The sequence below is a fragment of the Plasmodium inui genome (genome assembly GCF_000524495.1).
Source record: "Plasmodium inui San Antonio 1 unplaced genomic scaffold supercont1.2, whole genome shotgun sequence".
Taxonomy (NCBI): Eukaryota; Apicomplexa; class Aconoidasida; order Haemosporida; family Plasmodiidae; genus Plasmodium; species Plasmodium inui.
In genome coordinates, this window is record NW_008481836.1 from 1,111,486 (window position 1) to 1,124,522 (window position 13,037).

Here is a 13,037-nt window from a genome sequence, read left to right on the forward strand (position 1 = left end):
ATGAAGCCCCTTGAGATAAGGTTAACAAATTAAGCATACCAACTGGTGAACAGCACCATCCGTTACTAATCTATTTGTGATTATTTTTCCCCCACATGTATGAAGCAGATGTCATATATGACCTTTTTTCTTATTTGTCAAAATGTATATGTTACACGGTTAAATGGACATTCAGCGTTGACAACACCGTTGAGGGAGTTATACAAATATTACACCGACACCCGCGTTTTTTTTTTTTTTTTTCTTCTTCTCATAAAATGTGAAGAAAAGCTCTTAACCACATGTAGCATCAAGGAACCCCATTTTTTACGAATTGCACATTTTTTTTTTCATTTTTGTAAAAAGTTGCCTAACAAAGTTGTCCAAAAAAATGGTCATAAAATATTATCCACGGGAGAGGGTCACCACGTATGCAAAGATTTACGCACCTTCACAGGCATATATAAAGGCCTACAAAATAAGCACACGCCGTTGAGATATTGTGCAGGGGAAAGATAGGACAAGTGGTATGACCAAGGAGGAGAAGTATAAGGAGGGTAGTCGGTGAGTTGGTGAGTTATCCTTTCGCGCACACTTCGTATCAACCATGTTTATAAAATGGATGTTTATATATGGCAGCGTAGAGTGACGCCACACTTTTGTAAAAATGTATTGACAGAAGTAATCTAACACCACATGGGTTATGGCAACAGTGCTTGCGTTCGTCGGTTTGCTACGTTGCTATGTAGTCATGTGGTCACCTGCACATGTGCCTTCGCAAAAGATCACATATGTAGATGTAGCTGTTCATAAATCTCTACACACTGATAAACATCCACGCGCATGCACGTGCGTATATAAGGCGCCACATCATTCGATGCACCCCTTTTGCCCTTCCCTAAAGTTACACGCTCTTTGTTGTAAGGTAACAATTAGAGAAGAATCGCCAAAGGTGTTAAAGAAGAGAAACAAAACTTATATTCTTTATGTGAAAAAAAAAAAAGAAAATGCATTCATCGTAATTATGCATATGTTAAAAATGAAGACCTCATATGGGAACGAATCGAGGGTGGAAGGAGGGGGGGCTCCGGGTGCATGTGGGCCAAATGCATGCGTAGCAGGACGATGTAAATATTACTCTACTGCTTAAGAGAATGCCACAAATGGAGGCAAATAAGCACAACAATAGCATTCGAACTAGCATGCATAACTGCGTTCAAACATATGTAATAACGTAGGAACGCGTGAAAATAAAAAATCAAAAAGAATACATAAAAAGAAGAAGACATACTAGCGTAATAGCGCAGTCCGCACGGGAGGAACAAAGCAAGATGTTGCCTATTTTAGCAGCGAATTACTCCTCTTCGAGCCACTCCGCAAAGGCCTTCAGCCGCTTGTTGTTCGCCAAGTACTCGTCCTCTTCGTTTTTGCTGATCCATCTACAGAGGGGAGGGAAAGGAAAAATGGGCAGTGGTATGTACAACTATATAGGCTAGCACAAAGACGGGTGATATTCACGCGGATAGGAACATACGAAGGAGCGGGTCACTTTAGTGACAAGCAATTCGCTCACACAACATGGCTGTAGCCGTGCCTTCACTAAAATGGCTCTCCTATGTGGGCACTTTATTTTATTCTGTTTTATTTTGTTTTATTTTATTTTGTTTTATTTGGTTTTATTTTATTTTGTTTTATTTTGTTTTATTTGGTTTTATTTTATTTTATTTTGTTTTATTTGGTTTTATTTTATTTTGTTTTATTCTATTTTGCTTTATTCTATTTTTCTTTATTCTATTTTTCTTTATTCTATTTTTCTTTATTCTATTTTTCTTTATTCTATTTTGCTTTATTCTATTTTGCTTTATTCTATTTTGCTTTATTTTATTTTATTTTCCTTCTTACTCATTAAAATAGTTGAACTCAAAGATATCCGAGTGGTAAATGTACTCAAACGCCGCGCACAACTTGTCGGAGCCGTACACATTATTTTGAACGTCATTCGTGAGGAACTCCTTTTTGGAAAAGTCTAAAATCAAACCGTAGATGGTCTCGTAGTATAACTGATCGTCCAGAAGAAAAGACGAAAATAACAAGTCCAATTTTGCCTTGTCAAAATTTTCCACCCATGTGTCTTTATCAAACTCCATGCTATTAATGAAATCCCAAACAATTGGGAAAAATGAAATGATAACATCTAAGTCTGTGTAATTTAGGGAGAGTCTGAAACTTTTCATTTCCAAAATTTTGTGACTCATATGCTGTGGTTTTTCAATTGCTTCTTTACACAATAATGATATTTCTTTTACAAAAGAATTTTTTTCATTTTCCAAATTTATCTTGTCAAAGTGATTTTTTATGTCACTCATGTCTGCAGTGCTGTTACAATTGGATTCATCTTCCTTGTCACTTACATTGGTATCACTCATGGTGCTGTAGTTTTTCGATGTCGAGTACACGGAATCCTCGTCACTTTCCTCTTCCGAGTCGTACTCTGAAAAGCTCGTCATTTTTATCTTCCCATAGTCCTCTGCGTCACCGATTAGGGAGAAAAGACGCAGCTGGTCCTCAGAATACCTGGTCTTTACGATGAAGTTGTTCAGTTCAAAGGGCTCTCCGTGCAGCATATCGTGCTGTGATGGTTCTTCCGCTGCCACGTCCCCGTTCTCGTCGGCGAGCTCTTTCGCGTTCGTTGCTATTTCATTCGCTTCTTCCTTCTCTCCATTCGCCTCAGCCACTTCATTCGCTTCTTCCTTCTCTTCTTTCACCTGATCCACTTCATTAACCTCCTCCTTCTCTTCATTCACCTCTTCCTTCTCTTCTTTCACTTGCTCATTGTCTTCTTCCACCTCCTCATTGTCTTCTTTCACCTCCTCATTGTCTTCTTTCACCTCTTCATTGTTTTCTTTTACCTCCTCCTCCTCTTCATTCACCTCTTCCTTCACTTCATTCACCTCTTCCTTCACTTCTTTCACCTCCTCATCCACTTCATTGATCGTTCCCCTTTCTTCCTTCACCTGTTGGTTGTCCTCCTTCTCTTGCTTCTCCCCGCCTGCGGCCTCTTGGTTGTCTTTGTGCGCACTCTCGTTGAGCGAGTTTTCCTCATTCTCCTTGGTGACGGCCTCCTGCTCGAACTGCAGGATGGGTGCCTCTGCGCCGCTTCCGTCCAGGGAAAAGTCCTTCTTCTCCCTTTCTTCGGAAGAATGGTCGTCCTGCTCTTTGCTCCTTCTGTGCACCTTCAAATGCCCCTTTAGGTGTTTAAACGCGCTTAATCTGGTATACTTGCCTATTTTCGTTTCCGCCGGGATGTTCATATTTTTCCCCACAACACAGCATTCGTCAATGTGTACACTCTCGTTAATGATATTATTCTCACAGATAAAGGAGCTCACAATCGTTACGTTGTCCTTTATAAGAGAGTTTTTCCCGATGATGCTGTTGACAATTTTTACATTTTTTCCAATTTTGCAATTTTTACAAATGACGGAATTTTCAATAAGTGTGTTTTCTGAAATCTCCGTGTAGTTTTCCACCAAGACAATTTTTAGCAACTTACAGGAATCATCAATGATGGAACTTTTTCCTTTATACAATCCCGGTTCACAAAAGATATATTTGGGTAGGTCAGGCAAAAGGTGCGAAGAGTTGGCTAAAAAGGGGTGAACATTTCTCTCAATTAATGTTTTAAAAAATTTAAAATAAATCCGAAAATCTGTCAAGGTTGTAATTATCTGGTTACATTCGGTGTAGTTATAATCGTTGTTCAAAGCATGCACGTAAATTTCTTCTATTTTAATTTCCTGCCTCAGGATGTTGTATATGAAATCCTTTCTCATGCACTGGTAGTCAAAATTCTCTTCAAACAATTTGAAAACTTGCGGGGTGATAATAAAAATGTTTGGCATTACAAGGTCATACGAGATTATTATGGAGTTGGTGGAGGTACTAAAATTGATGGCTGGTGCATGGTATTCTTTATTTTCTCCTACTTTGGAGAGAGACGACTGTTGGTGCTTCTTCCCACCGCCACTCACTCCGATGGCACCTGTCCCGTTTGCTCCCTTCTTCCCATCCTTGGGCTTTATCTCATCAAATATTTCGCTAGTCAATATTAAATAATTTTTATTTTTAAGGGGTTCAAATAGGAGAAGCTTGAAGGAAAAATTATCGTACGCAATGACAAAATCGTCATTGTGGGATTTATTCTCATCACTACAGTGGGACAGGATAAGAGTCATAATTTGATTTTTACACTTCTCCTTGTTTATAAAATGAGCTTTTATAATTTCTTTTATATTTGCAATTGGAATTGTATCGGAGAGGAGCAATAATATGTCTTGATAAATCTCCACACATTTTTTAAAGTCCCGCAATGCGTCACCTAACGTTTTTACCTTTTTACTCAATTTAATTATTTCAATGTCTAAATCGTTGTACCTTTTTTTGCTCTTCTGAAATTTCTGAATGTAATGCTGCAACTCCTTCTCGTGATGAGTCACCACTATGTAAATTTTTTTAATATTATTTTGTTTGAAGAAGTGTAATTGATAATCGATTAGGCACGCTCCGTTGAGTGGCACAAAAAATCGGAGACTTTCTGTTGTTATCGGCTCGTATATTTCGTCGAAATTGTTTTCGATTAGCAACCCCACCAGATTTTTCTTTTCCTCGTCGTAGAGGAGGTTAAAATCTACTTCCTTCTTCATTTTTTTTGGCCTCCTGAAGGATTTTCACGCTGGCATGGCCGAGTCTCTGGTATGTGTGCCCCCTCGAGCGCCTCTTCCTTTGGATTCCTGCGCTGTGTCCCACGCTTCGGTCTGGTTCCTCGATATTTGGTCTGCCTCTACGAGCTCTTCGTGCTTTTCTCACTACTTCTGCAACTTCCGCACCTTTCGCTGCTTCCCCAACTACCCGGTATATCACTGTGGCCTTCGCAAGACGTACCTGGAGCTGCCACACGCGCAACGCCTGCTGCTCTTACGCTGGATGGGTAACTTTTGGCTTCGCTGAGTGTCTAACAAAATTTCCCCAGGCATAATATTGCAGGAAAAGTTCATTTCGCCGTAAGGGAGTTCCTCTTTATTTTTTTTTAATTGCCATTTGTAAAGAGGTTGGCAAAGGGGGGGCTTACGTTTAGCAAAAATGGCTCTGTTGTTTAGCAGAAGAGAAAAATGGGAAATTTCATGCAAGTATTTACTGTGGCTGTGCTGTACTACACGTGGTTTGTTCAAATGAACGCAAAGAAATGTATTTCTTCCTATATTGTATGTATTTATGTATTAAAAAAAGGAGGCGGGAAATTTTCGAAAAAAAAAAAAAAAACAGGAAAGGCTTCTCCTTTTCTCAAACATGAAAACAACTTAATGGGCGAGAGAGAAAAAAAATCCTTTTTAATGCATCTCAAAGGAACAGTTAAATTGCCCCATTAAAAAAAGGCTCACTTTTCACCTTCTGAGCACTGCCACGAACATTGTGTTATTCGTTATCACCACGTTTTAAAAAAAAAAATTAAAACAAAACGTAAAATGATACAGGGCGTGAAAGGTTAAAAACAAATTTGGTGAACCTTTACAAAAAATGTCATGTTGGCTGAGGCAGAGGAATTTGAGCAGTGTCTCCTCCCAGGTATAAATCATGTAGGCGTAACTTTATCAGTGTACACGCACCTGTACGTTTAAGCCCACTTGCGTTGCGCATATTAAGCAAAACAAACGCAAGAGAAACGCAAAACAAAGGCAGAGCAAATGCAAAAATGATGCCTACGTGGGCATAATTTATGGAACGGCCACCCGGGTATTGTTAATTCATACATTTCAGCTTTGCTGCTGCTATTTATACAGTGCCGCAATAAATAATCCCGCGGGGGGTTGCGGAAGGAAAATATAGATAAATAAAGGAACATATGAGAGGAGTCTTTTAATTTGCGCCGCATAAATGGATCCACGAAATGGAAGGGCATTTGATAATTGGGGGGAAAAATAAAAAACCATTTAATTACATCGTTTTGAAAGAATTGACAAAGGTACAAAAAGAGGGGAAAAAAAATTATTTGCCACATACATTTGCCGTCTACAAATATTGGAACGTTTAAACATAACGCTCTGTGTCACTCCTTTTTAAAACACCCAGTGAGGAGAGACCTTTAAACAGCTGCGATTATCCATTTGAGCGAAACGGATAAGTGACGGGGTCAATCAACGAGAAAAAACGAAATGGCAACAACGCACAGAATGCAGAGAAAGCACAATTGCAAAAGCAGCGGAGAACCGAAGTAACACATCCCCATCTGCAAAGGGGTGTACTGTGTCATGCAGATGCCGCGCCTAGCAGTGACATTTATTTTACGCTGCGGGGAGAACTTCTCCAAATTGTAAACACCTCCTTCCCCCTCTGCAATTTTAAAATTAGTGACTCTTTTCGCTTTGCATATTTTGAAACCAAACTGGGTCTCTTATCCACATTGGCTTGTTTAAGATGTACGGAGTTTTTTTCATAGCGGGAGTATCTTCCCGTATATGTTTGTACAGATCGTTTCGGCAGTTCTCCAATTCCAAATGTAGCTTTTGACATATCCCCAGGTGTTCAATTTCTTCCCTAAAAAAAAAAAAAAAATATACGATTATATTTTGTGTGCAACAATGTCTACTAGCCAAGATGGGTCCTTTTTAATGGGCGCATAGAGATGGCCAAATGTACATGACAGCAATAACCCCTTCGCTTTTTTATGATTCATGTGTGTTAGTGGTGTCCATTTAGTGCACACAAGAAGGAACACACACAGGTGAACATTTGTGGACATGTTGGACATATACTCCCGCGAGGTGTGCTGTTGTGGGGGCTTTCTTTTGCCACTCCATTTGTGTGGCTCATTTTTTCTCCTTTTTCCGATTTACGCTTGCTTACTCGCTCAGATACGCGCACTCGTAGCGATACTGCCTCGCCGAGTTGTAACAACTCCAGTCGTCGTTTTCGCTATTGGAATCTATGATTTTGTTTGTATAAAAGTCAAGCGCCCTTTTGTTAGCCATGTGCCTTCTAGTGGTTATCCCCATGAGCAAAACGATGTTGAAGAAGAAGCACCCATACACTACTTTTGCCGTCCTCCCCAGTTCATTCCACGTCGTTCTTAGCTTCTGAAATTTGAACATTTTGTTTAATCGTCCTTATTGCTATACGAATTATACGCTATGGAACGGCTGGACAGCTGTGGAGAAAAGAGTGTTAATTTTAGGATAACTCCTACGGCATTGTATTCCTTTTGACTGTTTGGCGAGCCGTGCCTCTTTCGCCGCTAAGCGTGTATGCACAGTGGGAGATACCTACGCATGTAATTAGCATGAATAGAAGTGCGATCGCATGATTGGCAACCACTGCTGTTTTGTACACCCCTGCCGAGATTCCCAATTTCAACCCGAGGAGGTATCTCAAAATGCGCAATCGCGTAAACTACCGCCTAAGTTTTCATCGCATGGACATTTCAAACAGGGCATACGAAATGTACATTGTGTGTTGGTCTCCTTCTTTGCAAACGTTTTGGTGATTTTAAAAAAGTGCGCTTATGTACTTGTCGTTATTTTTTCCTTCTCGAATTGTGAAGCATTTTAAAAATGCAAAAGGGGAAACGCAAGTGAAATTTTATCATAATTTTTTTTTTTTTTTTTTTTTTACGGCTCCCTCCTGAGTATTGTGCAAAGTCGTTCATTAATCAAAGGGCATTTCTTCAACAAAGTATGCGTAATTTTTATTTTAAACATTTTAGAGATTTTAAACCTAAGTTTTTCTTCTTTTTTGTTTTTTTTCTTTTTTGGCGCATTATTACGTTATGCTTAATTATATTGTTGTACGAATATGTTCATGTATGTACCTACGTGTAAGTGTACATGGCCCGTGTTTGCCCCTTTTTTAAGTAACATTTGTGATTATTCGTCCTCTGCCATGCATGTACGGATGGGCGCACGCATTATGTCTGCGCACATCTCTATATATTAGCCCGTTCGTTCCCCTGTCGGTCGGCCATTTGGTACTGTTTTGCCCTCGTATTGCCAACGTAAGAGACGAATGGGCCATTAGTTCACAAAACGGCCTGTACATGGGGCAGTCACATGTCCGAGTTAACTGTCCACTCATGGTAGTAACCTACCCAAGCGTAGAAAGTAATCCGTTCGAGCTTGTTCCATCCATCGGCGTATCCCCCCTTCGTTCGCTTTTTTTCCGTTTGTTGTAATTCCGCGCACCATTTCTTTTAACGTTTCTGTGTAGCGTTTGTGACCCTTACATGGGTGTTCAACCGTGTGCATGAGAACAGTCGCACGCGCAGGTAGAACTGTGTGCACGTATCAGCGAGGCACATATCAGCCAAGCACGTATCAGCCAAGTACGTAGCAATCCAAGTGCATAGCAATCCAAGTACATAGCACCCCACGTATGTAGCGTCCCGCTTATGTAGCGGCCCACGCGCGTGCTGGTCGAGCGAGGAGAAATCCAGAGCCATCGTCACTCCCCCCCCCAGAGAATACACCAATTAGACAGGACCAGAATGAAGGATAAAGTGAAATACAACCTCTTTGGTAACTTCCTATCCAATCATGTATTAATATTCTTCCTTCTCTTTCTGTTGAACCTGTTGATGTTCTTCTCGTTCATCAATGGCTTCCTATTCCCTAGAGAAGGAATCACAAACAAGTCGGAAGATTTGGAAACCTTTAGCAGAAAGGTGTTTGGCGATGAATACATAGAATCCCTGAAGAGTAAAAAAAATGTCCACTCCATTATGAATGCACCTTACGACAGAATAATCGTGTTAATGATAGATTCCCTGAGGTTTGATTTTACGCTATACGATCCGAATTATAAAAAAGAGCAAGAAGATGACGAATGGGTAGATGAAGAAAAAAACACTTCAAAGGAGGTGAGATTTTTCCAAAACAACATGATGTATTTGCACCACATGTTGAAGACAGAGAAAGATAAAACCATGTTATTTCGTTTCCAAGCAGATGCACCTACGGTTACCACGTCGAGATTAAAATCTATGGTCATTGGGTCCATACCAAATTTCTTAGATTTAAATGAAAACTTTAGTGCAAGTGATGATATACAAGATAATTTCATAGAGCAACTTCACTATAATAGAAAAACGGTCACAGCTATCGGGGATGACACCCTTGTAAAGTTGACAAAAAATGTTTCAAGAAAATTAGTGTACGAAAGTTTTAACATCTTCGATTTGTACGATCTAGACATGAAGTCGAAGAATCATTTTTATGAAGAGTATCCTTTGGATTATTGGGATTTCCTTTATGTACACGTTTTGGGGGTAGATCACGTAGGCCATGTAGGGAAACCCAATTCGAGGATGATGAAAGATGTCTTAAAAGATTTCGATATTTTTGTAAACGATATAATACAGAAGATTAAATCGGAAGAGAAGGAGAAAAAAAAAAAAACCCTTTTTGTTGTTCTTGGTGATCATGGACAAACACGCACAGGAGATCACAGTGGATTCAGTGCAGATGAGACGGATACCTCTCTGTTCATCTATTCCCCATTGAAATTTATGCCTCTAGATAAGAAGATAATTAATAAGACATTTATTCTATACGATAAGGACAAGCTGAAGAGAAACGACTCCGATTTTCCCTCTGAATTTAGTGCCTGCGTCCCAGACGAGGATCAGTGCTTTGTAGAAAGCTATAAAAATTACCATTCCGCTTTGAATGATTCGAATAAGGACAGATCTTACTTCTACGATGTTAGACACACCAGACAAATAAACTTGGTGAGCACGTTATCCTTCTTGATTGGATCCACCATCCCCTTCTGCAACGTCGGAAACGTTATCATGGATTTTATACCGAACGCGTACAAGGAGGGTGCCCCATCTATAGCGCCGGCTTCTTCCACTGGGTACGCTTCTCCCACCGCTGCCTCTGCGTCTTATGCAGCTTCTAATCATGGAGAGGAAGGAAACGAAAGTAAAAGCAACCCCTCCAGTGAGGACCCCACGGGGGATAGTAAAACCAGTGCAGAACTGAACCAAGATGATGGGAAGTACTCCAATTTATACCACAAGGTGCTCAATTTACACTACATCGCAGAACTGAATTATGCCAACTTGTGGCAGATAAATAGATACCTAAACGAGTACGAAAAACACTATCGAGTCCTCAAAAATGAAGATTATTTTTTTATTAAAAATAATTGGAAACATATAGAAGAAGAAATGCCGCGATTTTTTCAAGCAAATAAAAAATTCCTAGACATAGAAGAAATTCTAACAAGTGATAAGGAAGAGTACATAAAATATATAAACAAAATGAGAAATCTTATGGAAGTTACCCAGAAATATTTTTACGTCATTTTTGCTGTCAAGAAGCCATCCTTTATTGTCCTCTGCCTAATTGTGAACATATTCTTTTTGATCATATTTAAAATATTTTACCTTAACTCAAAATTGAATTCCTACTACAAGTCCATTTCAGCTGACAGTCTCATTCTTTTCCTCACTGTTTTTTTCATTGTCCTTCTTCCACTAGACATGTATAATAAGTGCTTGTACCTACTCCTCTTGCCATTCCTGTTCATCCTTGTAATCGTTGGGAACTTTTTCTCTAGAAATAAGTACACGGATTTTTTCCGATTCTTTAGTTATGTCAAGGTATCCCTGGTATGTAGCAACCTCCCAGAGGCAAACTTGAAGAAATACACAGCTATACAGCCACGAGATAAAAACGCCATTCATGAGGACAAAAGTAGGTATGTGAAGAACCCAGGAGATGATGCCAAGAACACCTTTCTTAGAAAAAGCTTCCGATTTTTTAAATGCCTTTTTATCATAATCAAGAGAAGTATCACGCGAAGCATAAATATAGTCTTTCCACATATATTTAACATTACTAAATGCATTTTCTCTGTAAAAAAGAAGATACTCAAAACGCTAATGAATAATAACTACTTCCTTTTTGTCGCCATTTGGAGCTCGTGTGAATTGTCCTTCTACTACATATTCAAGGAGAGGCACTACATTCACTTCGTGTTAATTGCCTACGTGGTGCTTTCTCTGTTCAAGTGCGAGTCGTTCTTCTCCATCCACCTTTTGCGGTAAGCAGGAGGGGAATGTGTGTGTATACCCTCCTACATAACACACATCGCTGTAATGTTTCTATCCCTCATGTGTCTACCCATCCACCTTCGCAGCGGGCTCGTCCTCCTCATCGTCCTAGTCGTGAACGCGGCGTTGAGCTTCACGCCGGGATATTTCGAGCATGACATGGAAAAGCTGTACCTGAAGAAATCCGTGTTGCAAATGGCGTTACCCATTTCGCTATACTTTTTTAGTACCTTATTTATTAATTGCGGTTCCAACAAGATCCTGAAAAGGGAAATAAAAATGGTCATGTTGGTAGGATGGACCGTGCAGTTCGCTTTAGTATTTTTGTATTTCCTTAAAATTAACGAGCAAGTGATATTTTGGCACCCCCCAGGTGTTTACCTGACGACATTTTTGCTGTGCCTGTTCGTCATATTAAGAAAAAGCAGCATAATACAAGAGGAAAGAGTACCAGAGTCGTTCCGGAAGATACACGAAGTTTCTATAACTCTGTTCCTGATCCTGTTTTCTTCCCTCCAGTTATCGCTCATCGTGTATAGCAACACAAACCTGAGTGTCTTGCTATTCTTCTACACAACGTTATTTTTTTTTTACTTTTTTTTTGTGAGTACGAATAATTTGGAAGAAAATAAAGATATGAATAACATTAAAATAAAATGGATTGAAGAAAATAGAAAGGTACATATGTTTACGAATTTTCAAGACGAAAAAAAAACGGTTGAAAGGAGTCAGGTGAATACATGGGTCAAGGAAAAATTTGATCTCAAACTTGTGCAACAGAAATGTACCTTGCTAGAGAAGTGCACCTTGCTTGATGAAACAGATGCCACGCAAATTCAAATTTACAAATTAGTAAAGAACTTTCCATTCTTCTGTCTCAGTGACACCGATTTTTATTTACTCTCAGCTATACTTATAAAATACACCTTCTTTTTAACTGGCCAAAAATTTGTCATAAATAGCTTGCCCCTGCCTTCAGCATACATCGGTTTTAATAAATATGTTTGGCCTATAAGTCAGGTTTACCTATTTATTCACATGTTTTTCCCGATGCTGTTTTTTCTTTTTTTCATTCTTTATGTGTTCAATTTGAGGAAGATCAAAATGCTGACGTGTTTTAAGCGAGTCGATTTTTACAATTTCTATTTCTATCCACTAATCAACCTTTTCTTCAAGTAAGTCGCAGCGCTGTGCAAAAAAGGGGCGGGGGGCTTGCCCCGTCGGTATGCGCAGTGGACCCACCTGTGCCAGTAGGTCAGCGTAGCAGCGATATTTACTTCTGTTATGACGCCCTCTTATTCATTTATTTGATTATATTGATTTTTCGATTTCTTTTCATTTTTCGATTTTTTTCCCACTTCCTTAGGATCATTTTCTTATTCTGCTGCAAGTCTCTTACAGCCCTGTGGGTGGCCTTCTACCTGGAGCTTCACCTCATGGTAAGCACCTCGCGCTGGGAGAAATGCGCAAATGGGAGAATGCGTGCGCATCGTTAAGAGACCGAGCAACGACGCCCAACTGTATGTACCGACCCATAGGGACAGTGCACGCTCTGCCACCGTAGCAATGTCCCCAGCGCACAAACACTTAGACATTCGCGTATACCCCCCCCCCCGTTTGTATTCCCTTTTCAGCTCTACGACTACTTCCTGCCAAATTTCTTTTTCCTGACTGCAATCAATCTCGTGTTCATCGTTTTTTCCATTTTAATGCTATCCCTGACGAAGTACATATTTTTAAGATAATTATTTTTTTTGTTTGGCTGGATAAAAAATTTTGCTCATGGTGTCTTCCCGTTGGAGAGGCGTCCAGTCCCTGTCCTGTTTCAGAAACGGGAGATAGAAAATGGGGCACAAAATGGGGCACAAAATGGAGTACAAAATGGGCCACAAAAATGTGGTAAAAAAAAACGAGCGCAGTTTCTGGTGTCAAAGATTGATCCCCCTCTTGT

At 39.7% G+C, this 13,037-nt stretch overlaps 3 protein-coding genes across 3 annotated transcripts; 1 reads left to right on the top strand and 2 right to left on the bottom strand.

The window, feature by feature from the left end:
• Positions 1-1,877: 1,877 nt before the first annotated feature.
• On the bottom strand, positions 1,878-4,682 carry C922_00692 (hypothetical protein; the record flags this gene model as incomplete). Its single annotated transcript, XM_008816305.1, has 1 exon — positions 1,878-4,682. One exon carries the CDS (start codon positions 4,680-4,682, stop codon positions 1,878-1,880), a length of 2,805 nt encoding a protein of 934 aa, XP_008814527.1.
• A 1,698-nt stretch (positions 4,683-6,380) lies between these two features.
• Positions 6,381-7,124, bottom strand: C922_00693 (hypothetical protein; the record flags this gene model as incomplete). Its single annotated transcript, XM_008816306.1, has 2 exons — positions 6,381-6,570; positions 6,880-7,124. The coding sequence occupies 2 exons, from the start codon at positions 7,122-7,124 to the stop codon at positions 6,381-6,383; spliced, it is 435 nt and encodes a 144-aa protein (XP_008814528.1).
• A 1,388-nt stretch (positions 7,125-8,512) lies between these two features.
• On the top strand, positions 8,513-12,265 carry C922_00694 (hypothetical protein; the record flags this gene model as incomplete). The annotated part of the gene is made up of 2 exons (XM_008816307.1): positions 8,513-11,076; positions 11,173-12,265. 2 exons carry the CDS (start codon positions 8,513-8,515, stop codon positions 12,263-12,265), a joined length of 3,657 nt encoding a protein of 1,218 aa, XP_008814529.1.
• Positions 12,266-13,037: the final 772 nt, after the last annotated feature.